This window comes from Lactuca serriola, chromosome 5 (genome assembly GCF_051521515.1).
Source record: "Lactuca serriola cultivar US96UC23 chromosome 5, Lser_US96UC23_V15, whole genome shotgun sequence".
NCBI classification, from domain to species: Eukaryota; Viridiplantae; Streptophyta; class Magnoliopsida; order Asterales; family Asteraceae; genus Lactuca; species Lactuca serriola.
The window spans coordinates 129,223,365-129,245,305 of NC_136412.1; the positions used below are offsets into that span (position 1 = coordinate 129,223,365).

Consider the following 21,941-nt stretch of genomic DNA (forward strand, 5'->3'; position numbering starts at 1 on the left):
ATTGATAATACATTAATCCATTGCACTTGTCACAAAATCAGCCTTAGGAATAAGTGAATTGAATCTAAATGGAAGTCTCATTAATATTCTTGAATCAAGTTGTCTGTTGTCCTTCAATTAGTTGTTAATTGTTTCTTTGTTAAGTGCTTAATTGATTGTCTAAGTTTCTGATCTTGCAAAACTAGAGAAAACTCCATTTTAAATCATTGTTAAATTTAGTTAACATTAATAGTATTTTTAAATTTTTTTTTACCGTTTCCTTGTGTTCGATACATTACTTACCTGCACTAAACTACTATTCAACTTGGTACACTGTCTATTGTGTGTTGGTTTTTGTTTAAGTTACTTAAGATTAAAACTAAGTATATTTCACACATATCAAATATGCATGCTTTAGAATTTTCATAGAATACCAAGTACAAAAACAAATAGTTGATAAGCTGAAACTTTTCAGCTTTGATATCCCAACTTCGGGGAGCTGCAAGTCATTGAATGTTAAATCAAAATGACAAAATTATAGGCTAAAATCATGTATAAACTCCAAGCTACACGTTGGAAACCGCAGGTCAATCCGACTTCAAAAAATATTATATATGCATTTTTAAAATATTTATAGAATACAAAAAAAAAAATGAAAATTTGAAAGTTTCCAACATTGATATCTTGATTTTAGGGGATTGTAATTCAATAAATATGAAACTAAAAATGACAAAATTATAGTCTAAAATCATAGACAACCTCTAAACTATATGCTAGAAAAAATTGTATGTAAGTCCGACTTAAAACGAATGAGATATGTATGTTTAATTTTTGTTTCGCAAAAACCGGTTTCGGTGCTTAACCCCGGTTTACCCGGACCCGACCGACCCAAACTCGGATAAAATTATTCTTTAAACCCAGAACTTAGACCGGTTATTCTGATTCTAACGGTTCCGATTCCAGTTCTAATCCAATTTCCCGGTTTTAAATCCCATCCTACCGTGGAATCTTTAGACATCTCCTACAATCACTTCTCCCGACAATTGTATTTAAATCCCATCCTACCGTGGAATCTTTAGACATCTCCTACAATCACTTCTCCCGACAATTGTACTTAACAGAAGGGCGTCTAACAGTAACATGGACTAAAAATGTAATCCAAACATACAATAAGGACTACTTTTGACAAAATCAAGAAACTAGACCTAAAACTATGGAACTATCAACCACATGGACCATTTCTGTAATCTAGTCTAATAAGTAAAAACTTTGCAGCTCGTGATCGGGTTTCTTGGCCGGTGACCATAAATAAGCCGCCATTCAAGGCGGCGAGTCGCGTCGCAACATTCGTTAGATACAGGAACATGGAGTCATCATCATCATCGTCTTCATCTAGCCGCCGCAAACAATCACCATATTCTAATCTCAATCAAGAACGCTTTCTACGAAAACACTTGAGGCCAGCCATAACCGGCAAATCATGCCCAATTTGTTTGAGCCTAATCGAAGAAGCAGCTGTAATCACTGTGTGTTTTCACGCCTACTGCTACGATTGCATTCGTAAATGGAGTAATCTGAAAAGAAAGTGTCCGCTTTGTAATGCTGAATTCGGTTCGCTGTTCGTCGGAATCGATCTTAACACTAGAACATTCCGTACCAAACATTTATCATCTCTTAGGGATACAAAATTCAACAATAGTATTGGACATTCAAATGTCAGGCAAAGAGATTTCATGGCGCAACGAAGGTGAACCTTTTTCATCACTTCTTTTACGAATATATAAAGTAAATAGGATTTGGTATTGTATATATTAGTACTCAACTGATTTCATTTTTACCTTCAATTTTGATTTCAGGGCTGTTGGCATTTCAAGAGAGGAATTAAACGTCGTTAACAGAAGATCAAGGTCATTACCAAGGCAGAGGTCATTTGGGCAATCTAAAATGTTGCCTCCTGGTGTTACCAAACAGAGAATTCTGCAGTGGCGTTTAAGGTATAGTAAATAAAAGCCGATGCTTTAGAGATTAGTCTATGCGATTGTAACAATTTATGATATAATTTTGTACTTTCAGCATTTATGAACAGAACTTGCGTGCCGTTCCTTGTCCTACAAGAAGGTCGCTTGAGCAGGTATACATTTTATGAAACATTCTATCATATTTAACCTTAACTTGATCAAACCAATGCCTAAAGTTTTTAACCTTTTTAGGGTTTTATAGGAAGAAACAGTAACAAGGAAAGATTACTAGAAAGAATAGAACCATGGATACACAGGGAACTCCATGCTGTTCTTGGGGATCCAGATCCAGTTATGCTCGTTCATGTGGTGACCTCACTCTTTATCTCAGCCCTTGATAAAATGCAGAACAACCATCTTCAACCTTTGCAGCCTTTTCTATTGGAAAAGACGAGTATATTCTGGCATGAACTCAGGTATGGTGTTTATAGTTGTCATTAAATATATATTGGTAATCATTGAATGTTAAATAATAATCTCATTCATATAGCTAAGTTTTTTTTTTTTTTTTGTGTACAGATGTTTTGCAGAAAGCTCATTCAATATGGAAACATATGACACAGTAGTTGAGTATGTAAAATGCTCAAATTGAAATATATTTGTATGATCGGATGATGAAGATGAAGATGACCATGCAGCAGCCACTCTTACATCATATTATTAAGCAAAAGAGTTGTTTAACGATGTAATATGTTTATCAATTGTTGTCTTTTTGTAAAGGTAACATTATCTTGTATTAGAAAGAGATGAAAAGTGTATAAAGTAAATGATGAAAATTACATTTGAAGTAATACCCGGTTGTTAAGTTGATTGGCTAATATGATGTTGTAGGATAGTATTTATCAGTTGGTAAGGCGGCATTTCTTGCTTTGTTTTAAGGAGACATGAAAGTGGTGTTGATTTATAATGCAAGTATTTTTGCATTATTTTAAGGGTGTTGTTAAAATGTACATCTTCAAAAATAATTTGTGGAGGAGGGGTTCGTTTAAGATCATCCTTATCTAAATTGTGGTTTTGAGGGTCAACATAAAGAGTCAAATACCGCATATGGATATTATATCGGGCACTAAAACACAAAGGCATAGTGGGGGTTACATGTTATATCAATATCATTAAATTATTTTTAATAAGTTCCAACAATTACACATTAAAGAAGCAAATACCCGATATGAAACATGCAAGTTAGATGAGAATAATGGTAGAGTTATCGCTGAATTTAAGTATGCAAGTATTATTGGTTGCCTGATTTATACCACATATTGCACTAGACCACAAATTGCATTTGGTGTTTGCAAACTTACAAGGATTACATGTAATCGCAATAAAGACCATTTAATGGCAATTGCTAGGGTTCTTGGATATCTAAAAAGAACTATAATTGAAGTACATGTGAATTATTTGAGTTATATATAGTTGAGGGACTATATATAATCAAAGACTACCACTTAGCAACGTGCACCTGAAATTCGGTTATAGATTTTTCAATTATCTTTTGAAGGAAAACTTGTATTACCGATTTTGTAAACCATTACATCCCTTCATGAAAGGGTGTGACTTTGGAATTTTTTTTGCTATAAATATAGGTGTTTTATCTTTATCGTTAATCACTTTTCATATATTCAAAGTAAGTAAATTACACGAATGGCCACTACAGTTTGGGATGGTTTGCATATTTAGTTTCTAACTTATTTTTTAACTTTCTAACTTATTTTTTAACTTGGAAGATCCCTACAGTTTGTTTTTGTTGCAAGTTTACTCTCTCTCTCTCTCTCTCTCTCTCTCTCTCTCTCTCTCTCTCTATATATATATATATATATATATATATATATATATATATATATATATATATATATATATAACCTAAGCTTTGATGAGAGAACCTGATTTACCTTTTTTGTGTTTAAGTTGTTTATTCAAAGTTAACCACCCATTCATAAATTTCGAAATTAAAATCTCAAAAGATGGAATCACAAGTTTTCCCTCACACAAATATACAAAGTCCACATCTGAAATCCAGATTGTAATCATGTCATTTTTACATAAGATACACACACACACACAAAGAGAGAGAGAGAGAGAGAGGTTGTCCTAAAAAGCAGCGCATCAAGATATGTTAACATATATGGTTATTTTTATAACTGTGACATAGTTAATGATTATGATTCTTCTTCTGGTTCTTCCTCTTCTTGTAGAAGGTTTTCTCTGTTATCATGTGCCCAAAAACCACGTACATCTATAAGCATACTGCAAACCGTTCCACCTTGTTTGCATGATAACAAATCCGAGAGTGTGATTCTTAGTGGGTCCGCCGGCTTCACCATGTCCCATATTTCATCCCGTACGTCTTCTATGCACAACTCATAATTTCCACCCTCTATCCATTTTTGGTGCACATCCCTGTATCAAATCAATTTTTTATTTTATTTTTTATTACTAATATATGGTGAAAATATGTATCTAAAATATATGTATCTCATAGTCAAGAGGCTTGCACACGTGTCTCACGTGCAACAAGTAGGAAAAGCAGAGATTTTATTTTTTTGTTGTAGGAAGGGTATATCAGGCAACATTTAAACTTTAAATGCTCCCCTTCTTTACTTCTATTTTTCAATTTCCTATTTCCTAATAATAAATAATTAGTTATACCTGAAAAGGGTGTGAATATCAGCTGTTGTAAGGAAGCCTCTTCCATTAAGATCTAAACATCGGAACAGATATGTAATTCCCTCTGGAGTGTCTTTGTTTTCAAGGGCTAGAACAAAGTCAAGAAAACTCTCAAAGTCCATCTCCCGAGCATTTCCTCTTCCCGTTTTACCCCTACGCACATGCTCATCAAAAGCTATTGGAGAAATTAATATCACAAGTCATTCAAAAAAACATATAATTTATCAGGTTAAAAAATATATATTTAGTAATTCTTACTTACCCCTCTCGATAAAAATATCTGTGAGCGTCCCATCTGCATATTCTCGAAGCTCTTGCTTGCTCAGTGTTCCGTTCATATCTTTATCAAGTGCAAGGAACATATCTGTACATGAAAATATGATAAGAGGGTAGTTTCGTCTTTTTATATAGAATCAAATTCCATCCTCTTCCTCCCATTAGGATAGATGAAATCCACCAAACATGAAATTAAATTCTGCCTATTTGCTTTGGTATATAAATTTTTGTTTCATTAAGTATATAGCGAGGGTATTTTGGTCTTTTGGAGACTGGAAAGGATATGCTTACCACATACACGCTGTGCAGATGTCATGGAAAACCAGTTTTCAGCCTGTTCAGTATCTGTAACTTCTTCTTCACTTTCCTATCATCATTAAAGCAACAATTTTTATTCCAATTAACAGGAAATATTGAAGGATTAATTTAATATATATATATATATATATATATATATATATATATAAATATATATATATATAATTAAGGACAAAACTAAAATTACCTGGTGCAGTTCCATTAGCTCTTGAAGACAGTTACTAAGCAGCACCTTCTTTATGCATGCTTTCCCTGAAAATTTATAGACAAATGAGATCACAAGAATAAAATGATAATCAAAAAACTATTTTTAGTTATTTGAAAAAAAAAAAAAAAAAAAAAAAAAAAACCTCGTCTATTGGGATCACAAAAGAAGAAGAATTTGGGTGCAGCAATTCGGCAATACATTTGAACAAAAGCTCCAGGCATATCACGCAATTGAGCCAAATTAGGAATAAGACCTCGAATATAAGCTTCCATTTCCTTTTTAACAATATTAAAAACAAAAAAGGTTAATAGGGAAAAGAAAGTAATACATTTATTTGTTTTTTATAGTATCCTATTTTCATTTTCTTTCTTTTTTTGGTATTAAAATAACAAGGTACATACATGAGGTAGAAGAAAACCATCAGAATCCTCATCAAGCTCACTCATATCAATTCTTGCTTGAGTAAGAGAAACCTGAACATGAAGAATTAAATATTACTAAAAAGACTTGCAGAATGTTTTTGAAAGGAATGAAATCTGTCAAAAGAATTGGAAGTAAAAATATCAGTAAGGGTAACATAGTCAATTTACTCAGAACAGGGTCAAAAAAAAAGATTACAAAAACCACCAAGAAGGACCAAAAAAAAATTATTACTCAGGGATCATTTTTGTAATTTACTCTTTTGAGTTACTAACTTATATTTATTTCAATATATACATTACATATATACTGGGGGTATTTCGGTCTTTTAATAAAAAAGGACGAATGGGATCTGGGATCAAATTCTTTACACCCATCACTAGGAATGACAAAATCAGTCAAACATGGAATATAAAGAATCCAACAGAAACAAATTCCACATCATGGAATTGGAATGGAATCTCTAATTCTAATTCCGTTTTGAGCTCAAAGAAGAAAACTCACCGTGCGCATTACATAGAGATAAAAAGGCAGAATAGCAATCCTTCCTGATTCATCTTTTTCAAATTTCATAAAATTTGATGGGCTAAAAAACCGGCGACATTTTGGGCCTATTTGTTCTGTGCATACAGAGGCAATGTGGCAAAAATCTTCATAGTTCATCTACACAAAGAGAGACATCAGCTCAGCATAATATTATGGAAACATTGATATTTAAACATTTGCATTGAGAAACCAATCAAATAAATGAGAAATTTTTGTAAGGTGGATGGATAGGAATAGGATACCTTCTCTGCACCAGTGGCATCATCAATGACACAATTTTCTCTTAAGCAAACCCACATGGCATCCAGGTCATCAGCATTCAGTAAAAGATCAGATTGTTTCTAAGTAAAGAAAATGAATCGACAAATTAATTATTCCAATTAGGAAAAATAATCCTTGAAGGTTATAAGAATTGCAAAAAAGTGGATTTGGGTACCTTTAAAAAACGAAACTTTGCCAACCTCTGGACTCTAGAACTAATGGAACCATCTTCAGGTTTCTGATGAAATAAAAAGTTAGAAACTGGAAAATGAAAATTTCTAAATAAATGTCATAACATTAAAGACTACATATTCAATAAGAACAAAAACAATCATCAAGAAGACCTTCTTATAGAAACTTGGGATTGAGCCAGCTTCAGCACTCTTTTGTTGCTTCTCTTTAAAGATATCAAGCAAGATTCTTTTTGTTTCAAGCTCTGCAAAACAAGGTATAGATGCAAGTTAGATAGCTAGGGAAGGAAAATCAAAAATGTAACTATAAAAAATTCCCAAATTTACCAACCTAAACCCAAATCAAGATCATATATTACCAAACATTAACGTTCTCAAGCAATTAATGAAAAGTTGGAGAACATGGAAAACAAAAGTTTTGAATCCTAAATATGTAGGAACTGTTTCCTTCTATAAGCCTAAACCTTTTAGTTAAATCATCAATCACTCTTCATACAGACATTTAGACATTGGCTCACAGAAACTACCCTCTAACTATTCCAAAACTCTGAATTTGCTAATTACATAATCACTATAATTGGACCCTGATTCACGAGGATGATGCAAGCAAGTTCAATATGATATTCAAACATGCTTTATCTGGCCCTAATATGAACTCGAGAAGTTGCCTCAAATTCACTAACCTAGACTCCAGTTTGCAGAAGCTCGTTCTTACAAAGTAAAAGTCTAACAAAGCGTACAAAGAAAATGTCCTTAGTTTACAAAACTCAGAAGAACTTGTTTATTCAATCTCATAACTGGATATACTTGCGAAGCACATGGAGCATAAAAATTACCACTCATAAACAACCATAGACCCAAGCATTTGCCAAGATGTAAACATACTAACGCATAGCAAAGCACACGAACACGAATTACAAAATGCCTACGGAATCTCGAATGCAAACTACAGATAAGTAAGCACACAAACGCGTTCAAAAGTGAACAGTAATAGAAGAGGCAGATTTGGGGGAAAACTAATTAATTTTACCCATTAAAGCTTCAGAGCCAAGACCAGCACCGGATCCGATGAAACGGCGGAGGTTACGGACCCACAGCATCGAAGAAGCCGGCGGAATCTTCCTGGACGCCACCGATGATGCATCAAGACCTTCCCCATCACTGGAACCGCTATACATTTGAGTTTAGTATGCGATTTTAGAGAGATAGGTAGAAGGTAAGTTGAAAATTGAAGGAAACCCTAGAGAGAAAGCAGAGACAGTAGTCCACAGCTAAAGAAACCGTGCTATTTCTGTGGTCGGTGGGTCTATTTTTCAGGCGATGAATACTGGTAAGAGTTTTCCGATTTATATCTCGTCTCGCATAAATATAGGGGGAGTGGGGTACGCTTTGAAAGTTTTCTATCTCCATTAGTAGTAGTGTACCCGCGCAAAGCGGCGGCCGCGAATAGTTTTCCGACAAAGATTAATTTATTTTGGTGAATAGTTTGCAACCATTAAATATTAACCGATTTACAAAACATAAAATGACCAAATAAAAAAAATTACATAGTAACAACTCATTTCCAAACCGGCGGCAACAAATAGTTTATCTTCGGGAGCATTTGATATTCCAAAGAACAAGTAATGGGTATACATAGTTAGTTTTATGGTTTCAATTGTTTTTCTAATCTATAGATTGAATGTGAATTTTTTTTAATAGGTCTTATGTTTGTTGGAGGGATTACTCGACAATCATGCCCTTTGGCAGGAATTGATTCATTGAATATTTTCATTGGAGCCCATCTTTTTTTTGTCTAATTGGAAGTTAGCCTTGTAAAAGATGAAACAACTTATTAAGTTCCACACCATTATAAATTAAAAAAGTGTTTGGATGAAAATAACTTATTTTGATGGGAAACCTCTAATTAGTCATTTTATCATAAGTTACCTTCCACTTACTTATTAACTTATAAGCTAATAAGCTAATAAGTAATACCAAACAACTCCTTATTTTAGATTGGTTTGGTGAGAATAAAAGATTATAAGGTCAATGTTTTAACTTTTTCCTGATAAATGTAGTTGGTGCTTAGCAACGGCAGCAACTTAAGCCCTTTCATGATGCATTTTTATATAATCGGTGGGATTAAAAGATTATAAGGTAAACGTTTTAACTTTTTCTTAGAGAGTTTTGATATTGAGTGTGATCAAGTAACTTCATAGCGATACATGTTTGTAAATTATTTACAATAAACGTTTGTATTTAACTTGTTATTTGATTTCACATTCAGTTGCTTCAAATAATGTATTTAAGTCTTCAAATGATCTAAACGGTAGATTTTTTTGGCTCTTACAACTCTATAAATTTTTATATAAAAAACATAAACAAAATCTCACAAGAAATCGTTCCTATTACAAACCTATATCAAGATAAGCCTTTTGTCTTGTATAAACAACCTAATGAAAGATTGTTTAGGGAAATCATGTTAGTCCCCAAAACTTGTACTTTCATATCTGCTCATAATTTCTACAAGTTGGATTTTGTATATTCAAGGTTGACTTCAATTTGTTTACCAAACTATTTAACTCTCCAAAATTTTCAAAAAAATTGATGTTTGTTATTTAGTTGCTCATTTATGCTTGTTTGACTTTTTTATAAACTGAATCTTGATTTGTCCTTTGTTATTGTGCCATAACAGTTATGTAGCTAGAATGCATATTGGGTTGAGAGTGGTTTGAGGAGAAACATAAAAGTAAAGTAAGATGCTACAGAAAATGACCAATCTGCCCCTAAACATAAAATAACCAATCTGCCCCTAAACATAAAATAACCATTCTGCCCCTATAAAAAGGACCACTCTGCCCCTAGAGTGTTAACATATAATTACATTTATAACATAGAAGTTCGTTGCTAATTCTATTAAATTTCCAAAAAGCATGTTGCCAGTTCTTGAAAATGTTATAATATACATTGTTATTGCTATAAAAATTGAAGAAAGTATGTTGCTATTTGAAGAGTTTAAGAAAGAAAATTAGAAAGAGAACCTCTAGTCACATTCCACCTATACACACAATGTTAGTTAAAAAAAAGTGATATTAGGCTGAAGGGTGTTGTAATATCTTTTCCTACAAAAATTTGGTGTCACATAGGTGCCACACAAGCTTTTACCATTTTTACCACAATTTGCCTATGAGTACGATGTGGTGATTTTCTTGCCTAGTACTCTTAAGTTCATTGGTATTAAAGGCAACCTTTGCAACCATTTTGCAAAAACGATGGCATGAAAATTATAAGATGACCTTTTTACCTATTAAACAATGCGGACAACTGAGTAATGCATTTGAGTAAGTGAGAAACAGGGCATAATCTTTTCGAGCAACCATACAACAGTAGGCTTTATAAATAATTGTAGTTCCATGTACTATCAATATCAGTGCTTCACTGTATGCTCTCTTGCCATGCTCCTTTTCAAATAGATGTCAATAAGGAACCTATGAGCATCCTTAAATGGAAGTTTGTAAATAGTATAATTGGTTATATCAATCAAATAAATATAGATGATAAGCAAAATAAAATTAAAAACTAAAGCCATTCTTTAGTTGCAATATGCAAAAATCATTTAGACGGAAACGGTAATTCTTTCAAGATTCATGAAGGGTATAAAAAGATTTGAAATAGAAAACAAACATAAACGAAAGCAAACAAACATATTAAAAACATATATAGTTTACGTAGGTTTCATTCAGACATTTCATCGAATAGTTATTGTGCAAAATACAAAAACAAATACACAAAGAGAAAGTGAAAGCACAATAGATCTGAAAAAAATCAATCAATAACATATAGCTTGTGTGAAAAAAATCGAGCATTAACATATAACATAGAAATAAAAATAGGATCATACCATGACCATTGTCGAGAGTATTAGCCAAATTCTGATGTTGATATCGTCTAAAAAGATATCGACATGCTTCTTAATATAACTTGGTAAAATCCATCGATCCTCAAATTAGAATGTTATGTAAAACAATAATTCAAAGGATAATTACCTCGAATAATAACTCGTATTTTGGGGAAATAACCAAAATGAAAAGAATAAAATAGTAGGGATAAAGAGAATGAGGAAATTAATAGTTTCAAGAAAATTTCCTCACCGTTAAAAATCATTTGGAAGAGTTATTGATTACTTTTCAGAATCATTGATTGATTGAAAGAAAGAATGGGAGGGTTAATACTTATCCCCGCAGCTTCAATTTGACAGTCAAAACTACAATAAATCCAAAAAAAAACCCCACAACCTCCATTACCCATAAAAAAAACCCAGAAGTAAAGTCCGTACATCCAATTTCAATTCCTAAAAAAAATACAAAATAAAAATTAGAACCATGATTGAAGCGGAAAAAATTGTTACATGGTGTTAGTGGTGTTGGAGCATGGCGAGGATGTCGTTTCTCTTGCCTTAGGTGGCATTTCCCTTTGAATAGCAAACCCATTCAATGAATAGGTTTGAATAAAAGAAAAATTTTGGATTCCAATATACCTAATCAACAACAAAACAAGACCAAGTTAATACAAGATAAAATTAGATAGTCCATTTAAAGGCATAAAACTCCAAAAATTCACCATCGTCTCCTCCCTTTGAGGTTACTTTGAAGTTGTTATTAACCCTAGTCAATTGAACTTCATGAGACCTTCAAACATAACAAACATATATATGGAGAGAGAGAGATTGATTTTCTATAACATTTTATCTGTTGGAGTAAAGTATAACACATGGACTCAACTTTTTAGATATGAAATTAAAATAAAATTCAAGTTCAAGGACTTAAGTGATAATGAAAATGCATTTAGACCAATTACCTGAAATTCTAAGAAAGGAAACCATTATCGCAATGATGTTGAAGCTCACAATTTTACTTACACATGGATGGAGATATTTGAATATAAAATAAAGAAATCAATTAAAAAGTCGGTGGATGTCTACAACATTAACAGTCGAATCCATTCTGTGTACTTGAAATATATGTTGTTCAACAAATCATTTCTTCAACAAAACATAGCTAAGACTCAGTGCTTCCAATTCTTCAAATCCTGAGTGTTGCATAGTGTGACCCAAGAGAGATGATGAAGAGAATGAGTGTTGCAATTCTTGAAATCGACTTGAAGATCAAGAGAGATGTAGGTGAAGGTAGCTCAGAACAGAGAGATACTTGCCATAAATATCGGAATTAATATCAACTCCATCAACATTAAAGGGAATGCGTTAAAAGCCTCCGAGATAAAGCATTAAAATATTGTACTTACTGCTTCATGTTTTTTAGGATTTAGTTATATTTTAGGATTTAAACATAATGTTTAAAAATTTAATATTATTTTACTAATGGTTACTTGTACTGTTAGCTTAATGGTTTGGACGTCTTAAAAAAAATATTATTATTATATTAAATCTATTTATAGAAATAGCAAGATTTCTTTTATAAAATAGTAAAGATATTTTGTTTTTAATTAAATATTTATTTATATTTTATATCATACATATTTATAAAGCTAGATTTTTTCTTGAATCTCATGCATTTGAAACCTTCTTTTTTAACTTTCTTAAACCACATTCATTTGAAACCCCCTTTTTTAGCTAATGCAACTCAAAAGTTTTCTTAATTATGATTTAACACTCAAAAGTTGTATAACTTATATTATGTTTAATTAGCATTTAGTAAAAAGTTTACTATAAAAAGTCCAATCTTTTGTGTCTTTTGTGTTATATAAAATCTTACATGTAAGTAGGTTGAAGATATTGTGATTCAAAAGTTTTCATATAGTTGAAACATTCATGATCCAAATATGATGATTTGAGGAAATGGATTATGTCGCTTCGATGGTAATTGTAATATGATTTTTTCTTTCAACCAAAACAAATGAAGCTTTTTCTATTTTTTCTTTATATTCAGTTTCTCATTTAATCTTTATATGTTATTTGTGTCTATTACTCAATCTTGAATGTGACTCTCCAAACATCAATGTTTTGCTTGGAATATTTTTATGTTTCTTCTTTTTCAAGAAAAATATTTTGATTGCAGGTTAGTGAAGAATTGTCATCAAGTTTCTATTGTTGAATGGTGTTAAATGAAGAAAAAAGATTCATAAAATGGATATAGGTTTTTTTGTTTGGGCAAAGTTGACGAATGTTAGTTTTTTCTTTTGATTTAAATGTATGTTTATGTAACATCTTTATTTATATATTCAATCACTCAATGTTGTTATTTATTTGATTGTAGTTTTTCTATTTTGATTATGTTTATTTTCTATTATTTTTTTGTTGGGTTATCCTACACAACATATTTAAAAGACAATTTAAAGATAACATAATTTTGAACATTTGATATGTTTTTCATATAAAAGTAATTTATCCATATTACTACCACAAGAATTACATATGACATTTACGAAAATATATATATTATACGTGATTTGTTTAACATGTATATGCACCTATGTATGTTATAAATTTATAATTAAATATCTTTATGTTTAATAATTGAAGGGATTAAAATGATGCATCAAAACCAATTATTTAGAAGAAAATAATAATAATAATAATAATAATAATAATAATAATAATAATAATAATAATAATAATAATATATTTCCAAGTACCGCATTCATTTGAAACTCACACTACAACTCAAGAGTTTTCTAATTTATGTATATTTATTAGTTAAAACTCAAGAGTTTTTAACTTATGAGTATTAATTAGTAATCACTAATAACTTTTTATTTTCCTTTCTTTTATAAGGTTGTAAAGTTTTGCTCATTAAAATCATTAATGTATTTGAAGAGATTTATGATTTAAATATAAAGAGTTAATATAAATGTTATAATAGATGTTTTAGTGTTTTTATGGTATTAAAAGTTATAGTGTTTATTTTTCATATTTTTTATTATTCGTTGTATATATATCTTTTTTAATATAAATGTTATAATATATGTTTTTCTATTTTTATGTTACTAAAAGTTGTAGTTCAAATTTTTGTTCATGCGTTTTGTTACCCGTTATATTATCATTCATTTGATATATAATTTACATAATTTTAAATGGTTTATAAAATTATCAAATAATTGTATATATCACAATGACTTAAAAGTTAAACTATAATGTTTAATAAAACTAATATGTTAACTATATGTTTGCTTTACTACTAATATTTTGTTTCAAAGTAGAAATATTAAATAATAATTTGGTAAAAGTTATTATTTTAACTATATAATTATATTCTCGCGCAACGCGCGAGATTCGCCTAGTTAGATTATAATTAGAGGTGTTGATCGGGTAATTCGGGTTTTTCATGTTAGAAAAAATACCCGTTATCCTACCCAAACTAAATTCGGGTAATTCGGATTTGGGTAATTCGGGTATCGGGTCGGGTTTGGGTAATTCGGGTATTACCCAAAATATATACATTTTTTTTTAATTTCACCGGAAAATAAATTTAATGAAATAAATACATCGTGCTTTATTAGTCTTGTTTATATAAACAAACGAGACATAAACGAAGTTAGTCAAGCTTTGAACATTGAGATTTGTTAGTCACTAATACCCGAGATATCAAGTAATTTTTTAACAACTTAATCTAATCTAATAAAATGTTAAAAACAATTACTTAAAGATCTTTGATGACGTGCCTAGGGCAGCACGACATAAACACGAGCCGGGCACGCCAACCGGGCCCAACCCAGTAGGCTTAGTGTCCGCTGGCGCCCCCGTGAGCGGAATACACATGCGAAAGGCTTGCGCCCGCCAAGGGACGCTCTCGGGAACGGGATGCACAAGCGAAAGGCTCGCGCCCACCAAGGGACGCTCCCAGCTCCGGGACAAAAGATACGGTCAGGAGACAAGCAGGAGGATCAGGCCATTACCGTCAGAGCCAATAAGAGCGCTCTAACGGTCGAAGGCGCATGACCCTCCAATCAGCGCCCCTGACCTTGTCTCCCCAAAAAGCGATCTTGTTTGGTACGGATCAGGCAAGGGCGCTAGGTATAAAAAGGTAAGTTCTCAGACCCACGAGGTAAGCTCTCTGGACTCTCTAAGAGCATACACACAAAGATCCCAAACACTCTCTAACTTGACCGTCGGAGCGTTCTTCCGGGAGCTCCTCCCAGAAAGCGGCTGACGGCCTTCTTTCTTTGTGATCTTGCAGAGGCAGCCGAGAATCCAAGTGAACAATATCAACCGAGCCAAGACAAGGTCGCATCATTTGGCGCCATCCATTTGTGAGATTAAGAACACAAACTAAAAGCACACAAGTGACAAGTAAATAGCGTCCAATGGCAGTGAGGGACAACAGGCTAGTCCCATACGCCCCATGGCAGCGTTGGACGAAACACCGTCGTCTACAGCGGTCAGCAGGGCCGCTCTAGGCGAAGGAAGCTCTATAGTAACCGCTGAAGGTGCCCCACAACCGCCAGTTCACCAGCCAAGAACAACTCCGGTAGGGCCACTTCCAACAACGTCCTTTCAGATGCCACCGTTCTTTGTGTCGCCATTGCAACAAACACAACCGGTTCACTCATCAATGCTTCCACCAGGCCACGTTTTCAACATCCCACTATAACATCCCATGATAACGACCCAAATTTTTTTTTGTTTTAATACTACTGAAATTCATATACTGAAAGTTATTTCATAAAAATCATGCATAAATATCTCAACCCAAAAACAAGTATCATGATAAAAACTGTATCAAGTCACATCTAAAGAAAAACTGAACAATCCCCTAGGAAATAAAAACGGAAGTTGCTGAAGGCCTCCTTGTAATTCCTCAGCTACTGAAGGCCTCCTTGTAATTCCAATTAGCCATTACTTGAATACCACCACATGTGACGAGGCTCAAATAATCCTTCGAGTAAAAGACTCGTCCCTACAACGGTTAGACTCAAACAAGAGCTGCGCAGCAGGGCCAAATCCAACACTCTGAGATTATTCAACCTCGACCACATGTGATGTGACGTATTCACCTAATGGCTAACTCCCATCACTCAGAGTCCCACAAAGCACGAAGCAAGCAGCATTCGAACATCGGAAGCTACTCTAGCAATTTTATCCTCATAATGAGAAACTATATTGGCATACAATGCTAAACTCATACTATCAGGCATAACCTAAACATGCTATCCTACTGCTGTCTACTCAATACTAGCATGCAATTCTCATAAAACTGGAACACATAAAGCAGGCACATAAGGCATCCTCCTAGATCCTTAGTCCTATACTAGCATGTTGTTCTACTGAAACTGAAACTGATAACATAAACTTGTATGGGTAATTTGGGAGTACTCACTTGAGCTCGGATGATCGTATGCACCACATCCTTTTTTCTTTATCAAAACTCTTTTTCTTTCTAAGTTCTTTTTTCAAAAATGTTTTTCTTTTAAAAACCTTTTACCATTTCCTTAGTTTGAGTTCAGACGCACCGAAAGTGTGTCCGAATCCCTCAAACCAAGGCTCTAATACCAACTTATAACATCCCATGATAACGACCCAAACAAATTTTGTTTTAATACTACTGAAATTCATATACTGAAACTTATTTCATAAAAATCATGCATCAATATCTCAACCCAAAAAAAAGTATCATGATAAAAACTGTATCAAGTCACATCTAAAGAAAAACTGAACAATCCCCAGGAAATAAAAACGGAAGTTGTGGTGTGTGCTATGCCATCATCCCGAGCTCTTCCCTTTGTTTGTCGAAGTACCTGAAACCAAAACTAAAAACCGTAAGCACGAAGCTTAGTGAGCTCCCCCAAACTACCACATACCATACAAACATATAAACAACTACTAGGCCTTGCCCACTGCATCAGACCGAAGTCTGGAAACTGCATCGGACCGAAGTCTGGAAACTGCATCGGACCGGAGTCCGGAACTAACCACGGCCTTGCCCTCTGCATCGGACCGAAGTCTGGAACTATTGCATCGGACCGAAGTCCGAAACTGTCTGGGTCCTTGCCCCCTGCATCAGACCGAAGTCCGGAAACTGCATCAGACCGACGTCCGGAACTAACTGAACATAGCATAGCATAAATATATCAACTAGCATAAACACATATACTGCATACTGCATCGGGCCATATCCCGGAACACATAACACATAAATCCTATCTGAGCCACGAAGGCATCAGACATACTAACTACTGCATCGGACCGAAGTCCGGAAACTGCTGCTACTAAACGGGCCGGCATTATGGCCGTAGACCCGTTCCTACTAGAAGGAAACTCACCTTGTAATTCGGTTGTTCAATGAACTGCTCGGGAAACTGTCTGTTGCTGCTCCGGTATCTCCCCGACTACAATTTCCATAAGTACACTCAATCAATCACTGATAACTATACTGAGGGTAAAATGACTATTTTTACCCCTAGTCAAAGTCAACCTCTTGGTCAAAGTCAGCATACAGTTGACCTGACTCGTCGAGCTGGGCCACCAACTCGTCGACTCCTTACTCTCACTTTCTCGCTTCTGCTCGCTACTACTCGTCGAGTTTGGCATAGACTCGACGAGTTCCTCTTCGATACTAACACTCAGTCAATCTGCATCCGACTTGCCAAGTTGTATGAACAACTCGTCGAGTTCTCCTTCAACACATGAACACTCTGGCTGTGACTCGCCGAGTTGTATGAACAACTCGTCGAGTCTGTTCTTGAGGTATGAAGATTGCCTTGGACTCGCCGAGTCAGGGCATTGACTCGCTGAGTCCCTCCATGAATGACTCTGATCTCCGACTCACTGAGTCCACCTATAATTCACTGGTTCCACTCAGCATAACACATAAAAGGGGGAAGAAATCAGGGACTCACGACTCGATTCGCCGAGTCTGAAGAACAACTCGCCAAGTTGGTTGCATGCAACACTACTTCGATGATTCTGCTCAAAACCAATGCATACAACTCATAGATATGGGTTCATAAAGCTTGGTTACCACGTAAAGTTTCCAACTTTACGTGTACATATGCATGAAAAGGGATTTAAAGGCTCAAAAGACACTTAAAAGAGTATATCTAGGGCTTTCATGCAAAATGGCTCCATAAAGGTGTTAGATCTGCATCTTTGGGACTGAAACATGGCTAGACCCGAAGGCCAAACACCCCAATGTGATCTCCCTACTATAAACAAGCTATGAGATGGATAAAATGGCCTAAATGTGATTTAATAAAGGAGAATCAATCATAGAAACAAAGGAAATCCGATTATTACCTCAATAAACTCTGCAATGGATACAAGATCTTGGATCTCCTTCTACTTCCTTGGATCTAGCTTCCTTCTTCTCTTCAAAACTTCAAGATTCACACAAGAAATGCTCAAAATGCTCAAGGAATGATTAGGGTTTGCTAAATGATGCTCTGAGGGTGAAGGAGACGAGGTTGGGGCTCATAACATGGTTTAAATAGGGTGCAAAACCCGGGGATTTAGGGTTTCATTCAGACTGATGGACTCGCCGAGTCCAGGATATGGACTCACCAAGTCGCCAAATTAAACGTGCTTGAAATCTCGTCTCTACTCGACAAGTCGGGCTACTGACTCGTTGAGTCCCTCTTGAAACTCGAAGAAATAATAATATTAAATAACATACCAGAATCAGGGCGTTACAACTCTCTCCCACTTGTCTCAGACTTGGTCCTCGAAGTCTGATGCTGCTTCATCTAGAAATAACTCTGGGTAGTGCTCCCTCATCTCCTCCTCTTCCTCCCACTTCCATTCAGATCCCTTCCGGTGCTTCCACTGTACCTTTACCAACTGAACCACCTTGTTCCTCAAGGTCTTCGTCTTGCGATCTTCTTCGTCTTTCGATCCAAGATCGCAACCAGTCTCTCAATATAATTCAGGCTACTATCAACCTGAATATCTTCCAAGGGTACAACTGCTGACTCATCCACCAAACACTTTCTCAACTGAGAAACATGGAAAGTGTTGTGGATCTGTCCAAGCTCTGCCGGAAGATCCAATCGATAAGCAACACGACCCACCCGGGCCAAAACCCTAAAAGGACCGATGAACCTGGGGCCCAACTTTCCCCTCTTTCAGAATCTGATGACACCCTTCCAGGGTGATACCTTCAGGAGGACCATATGGCCCACCTGAATCTTCAAGTCCGAACTCCTCCTATCGGCGTAACTCTTCTGCCGACTCTGCGCAGTTTGCAGTCTACTACGAACCTGCTGGATCAACTCTGTTGTCTTGAGCACCACCTTGGTGCTCCCAATGACGTGCTCACCGACCTCGCCCCAACAAATCGGGGTCCAACACTTCCTCCCATAGAGCATCTCGAAGGGAGGGCGGTCAATACTCGCATGATAATTGTTGTTATACGAAAATTCCGCTAGCGGAAGATACGTATCCCAACTGCCACCGAAATCCAGGACGCATGCCCGGAGCATGTCCTCAAGAGTATGAATCGTCCTCTCGCTCTGCCCGTCCGTTTGAGGGTGGAAAGCGGTGCTGAAATGGAGACAAGTACCCATCTCGTCGTGAAACCGCTTCCAGAATCTGGAAGTACAACGGACATCTCTGTTTGACACCACTGATACAGGCACTCCATGTCGCGCCACAACCTCTCACACACACACACACACACATATATATATATATATATATATATATATATATATATATATATATATATATATCGGCTAGCTTCTCAGCCGATATGCTCTCCTAGATCGGTATAAAATGAGCACTCTTCGTTAACCAATCCACTATAACCCAAATAGAATCCACTCCATGTGAGGTCCTGGGAAGCTTAGTGATAAAATCCATAGTGATATCCGCCTATTTCCACACTGGGATGTCCAACGCCTGCATCTTGCTGTGAGGCATCTGTTGCTACGCCTTAACCTTCCTTCAGGTCAGACACCTCTCCACATACCAGGCGACATCCCGCTTCATTCAGGGCCACCAATAGTCGGGTCGAAGATCCCTATACATCTTTGTTGCCCCCGGATGGATGGAAAATCGAGACTTATGAGCCTCGTCCATCAACACTTTCCGTACTCCGCCCCAGTACGGTATCCATACTCTCCCATGAAGGGTCAACAATCCTCGCCTGTCGTAGTCAAAAGAAGCTACTCGGCCCACAATCCTCTCACACTTCGTTCTCTCCTCCTTGAGGCCCTCGACCTGAGCCTCTTTGATATGCTCTAATAATGGGGTAATCACTGTCATCCTCAGACATATGTCCCTGATCGGGGTTGCCGCCGCCTTGCGGCTCAGGGCGTCGGCCACCACATTGGCCTTCCCCAAATGATAAAGGATCTCACAATCGTAATCCTTCAACACATCCAACCATCGCCACTGCCTCATGTTCAGATTCGGCTGATCCATGAGGTACCTCAGACTCTTGTGATCCGTGTAAATGGTACAACGGACCCCATAGAGGTAATGTCTCCAAATCTTGAGGGCAAACACTACTGCCCCCAGCACTAAATCATGTGTAGGACAGTTAGCTTCATGAGGCTTCAACTGTCTCGAGGCGTAAGCTATCACACGACCTCGCTGCATCAACACTACTCCCATACCTATAATCGATGCATCACGGTAGACTACAAAATCCTCTACTCCCTCTGGCAGGGTACGGATCGGTGCCTCGTACAATCTCTGCATGAGGGTCTCAAATGCTACCTGCTGCTCAGGCCCCCAGCGAAACACCACCGACTTCTTAGTCAGTCGGGTGAGCGGTACTGCTATCTTGGAGAAATCCTGAATGAACCACCTATAGTACCCTGCTAAACCTAGGAAGTTTCGAATCTCAGATGGAGACCTCGGGATCTCCCACTGCATCACAACCTCTATCTTGGCTGGATCTACCAAAATACCCTTCTGGTTGACGAGGTGTCCAAGGAACTGCACCTCGTGCAACCAGAACTCGCACTTGGAGACCTTTGCAAGAAGTCTCTCCCTTCTCAAAATCTCCAGCACCTCTCTCAGGTGCTCCTTGTGCTGATCCTGAGTCTTGGATTAAACCAAGATGTCATCAATAAATACTATCACCGACCTATCCAACAACGGCCTACAAACGTGGTTCATGAGATCCATGAACGCGGCTGGAGCATTGGTGAGCCCAAACGGCATCACCACGAACTCATAATGACCATACCGAGTCCTGAAAGCAGTCTTCTACACGACCTCCTCTCTGACTCGCATTTGATGATACCCGAAGTGTAGATCGATCTTGGAAAACCAAGACGCTCCCTGGAGCTGATCAAACAAATCATCTATCCTCGGGAGTGGGTAACAGTTCTTCACCGTCACCTTATTCAACTCCCGGTAGTCTATGCACATACGGTGTGACCCATCCTTCTTCTTCACGAACAAAATCAGTGCTCCCCAGGGCGAACTGCTCGGCCTGATAAAACTCTTGTCTAGCAGCTCTTGCAGCTACATAGACAACTCCTGCATCTCTGGGGGAGCCAACCGATACGGTGCCTTGGCTGTCGGAGCCGCACCAGGGATCAGGTCAATCCCAAACTCGACTTGTCTCTCAGGAGGTATCCTAGGCAACTCCTCTGGAAATACATCCGGGTAATCTCGAACTACTAGTACATCGACAACTGTCGCCTTGCCCTTCTCCCGGGAATCTAAAACATAGGCAATATAATCGACGCAACCCTGCTGGATATAGCGCTCGCTCTCGCCGCTAAACACAAAACTGGTCCGCGTTGCGGCCTCTCTCCCTGAATCACTAACTCTCCCCCACTGGGATTGCGAACCCTCACTAACTTCAGCTCACAATCTATCACCGCCCCATTGGGGCTCAGCCAATCCATGCCTAATATGACCTTATTCCCTCGCAGGGGAATAGGGACCAAGTCCACCGGAAACTGCTCATCGGATAACTGTAGGGAACATCCTCTGTGCACTCTCGTGACCCTAACGGTCCTGTCAGCTGCTATCTCGACCTCAAGTGGACAATCTAGCTCCCCTGGAGCTCTGCTAAACCTCTTGCTAAGCGCAAGAGAGACGAATGATAGGGTAGCCCCCGAATCAAACAATACTGTAGCTGAAATGTCGTTCACTGAGAACGACCCTAT

The 21,941-nt window shown here is 36.6% G+C and overlaps 2 protein-coding genes and 1 non-coding gene across 3 annotated transcripts; 1 reads left to right on the forward strand and 2 right to left on the reverse strand.

Moving 5' to 3' along the window:
* Positions 1-1,229: 1,229 nt before the first annotated feature.
* LOC145052974 (RING/U-box superfamily protein) lies at positions 1,230-2,837 on the forward strand. Its single transcript, XM_079000925.1, has 5 exons — positions 1,230-1,726; positions 1,836-1,973; positions 2,053-2,110; positions 2,190-2,413; positions 2,517-2,837. Exons 1-5 carry the CDS (start codon positions 1,344-1,346, stop codon positions 2,587-2,589), a joined length of 876 nt encoding a protein of 291 aa, XP_078857051.1. The 5' UTR covers positions 1,230-1,343; the 3' UTR covers positions 2,590-2,837.
* A 1,106-nt stretch (positions 2,838-3,943) lies between these two features.
* On the reverse strand, positions 3,944-8,226 carry FASS (tonneau 2 (TON2)). Its single transcript, XM_079000926.1, has 12 exons — positions 7,912-8,226; positions 7,035-7,126; positions 6,866-6,928; positions 6,672-6,770; positions 6,388-6,546; positions 5,865-5,936; positions 5,606-5,738; positions 5,443-5,507; positions 5,229-5,304; positions 4,924-5,025; positions 4,644-4,836; positions 3,944-4,394 (listed from the first exon to the last, which is right to left on the reverse strand). Exons 1-12 carry the CDS (start codon positions 8,057-8,059, stop codon positions 4,154-4,156), a joined length of 1,443 nt encoding a protein of 480 aa, XP_078857052.1. The 5' UTR covers positions 8,060-8,226; the 3' UTR covers positions 3,944-4,153.
* Positions 4,463-4,587, reverse strand: LOC145056230 (small nucleolar RNA snoR104). The gene has a single exon (XR_013685761.1). It is a non-coding gene; the product is annotated as a small nucleolar RNA snoR104 (small nucleolar RNA).
* Positions 8,227-21,941: the final 13,715 nt, after the last annotated feature.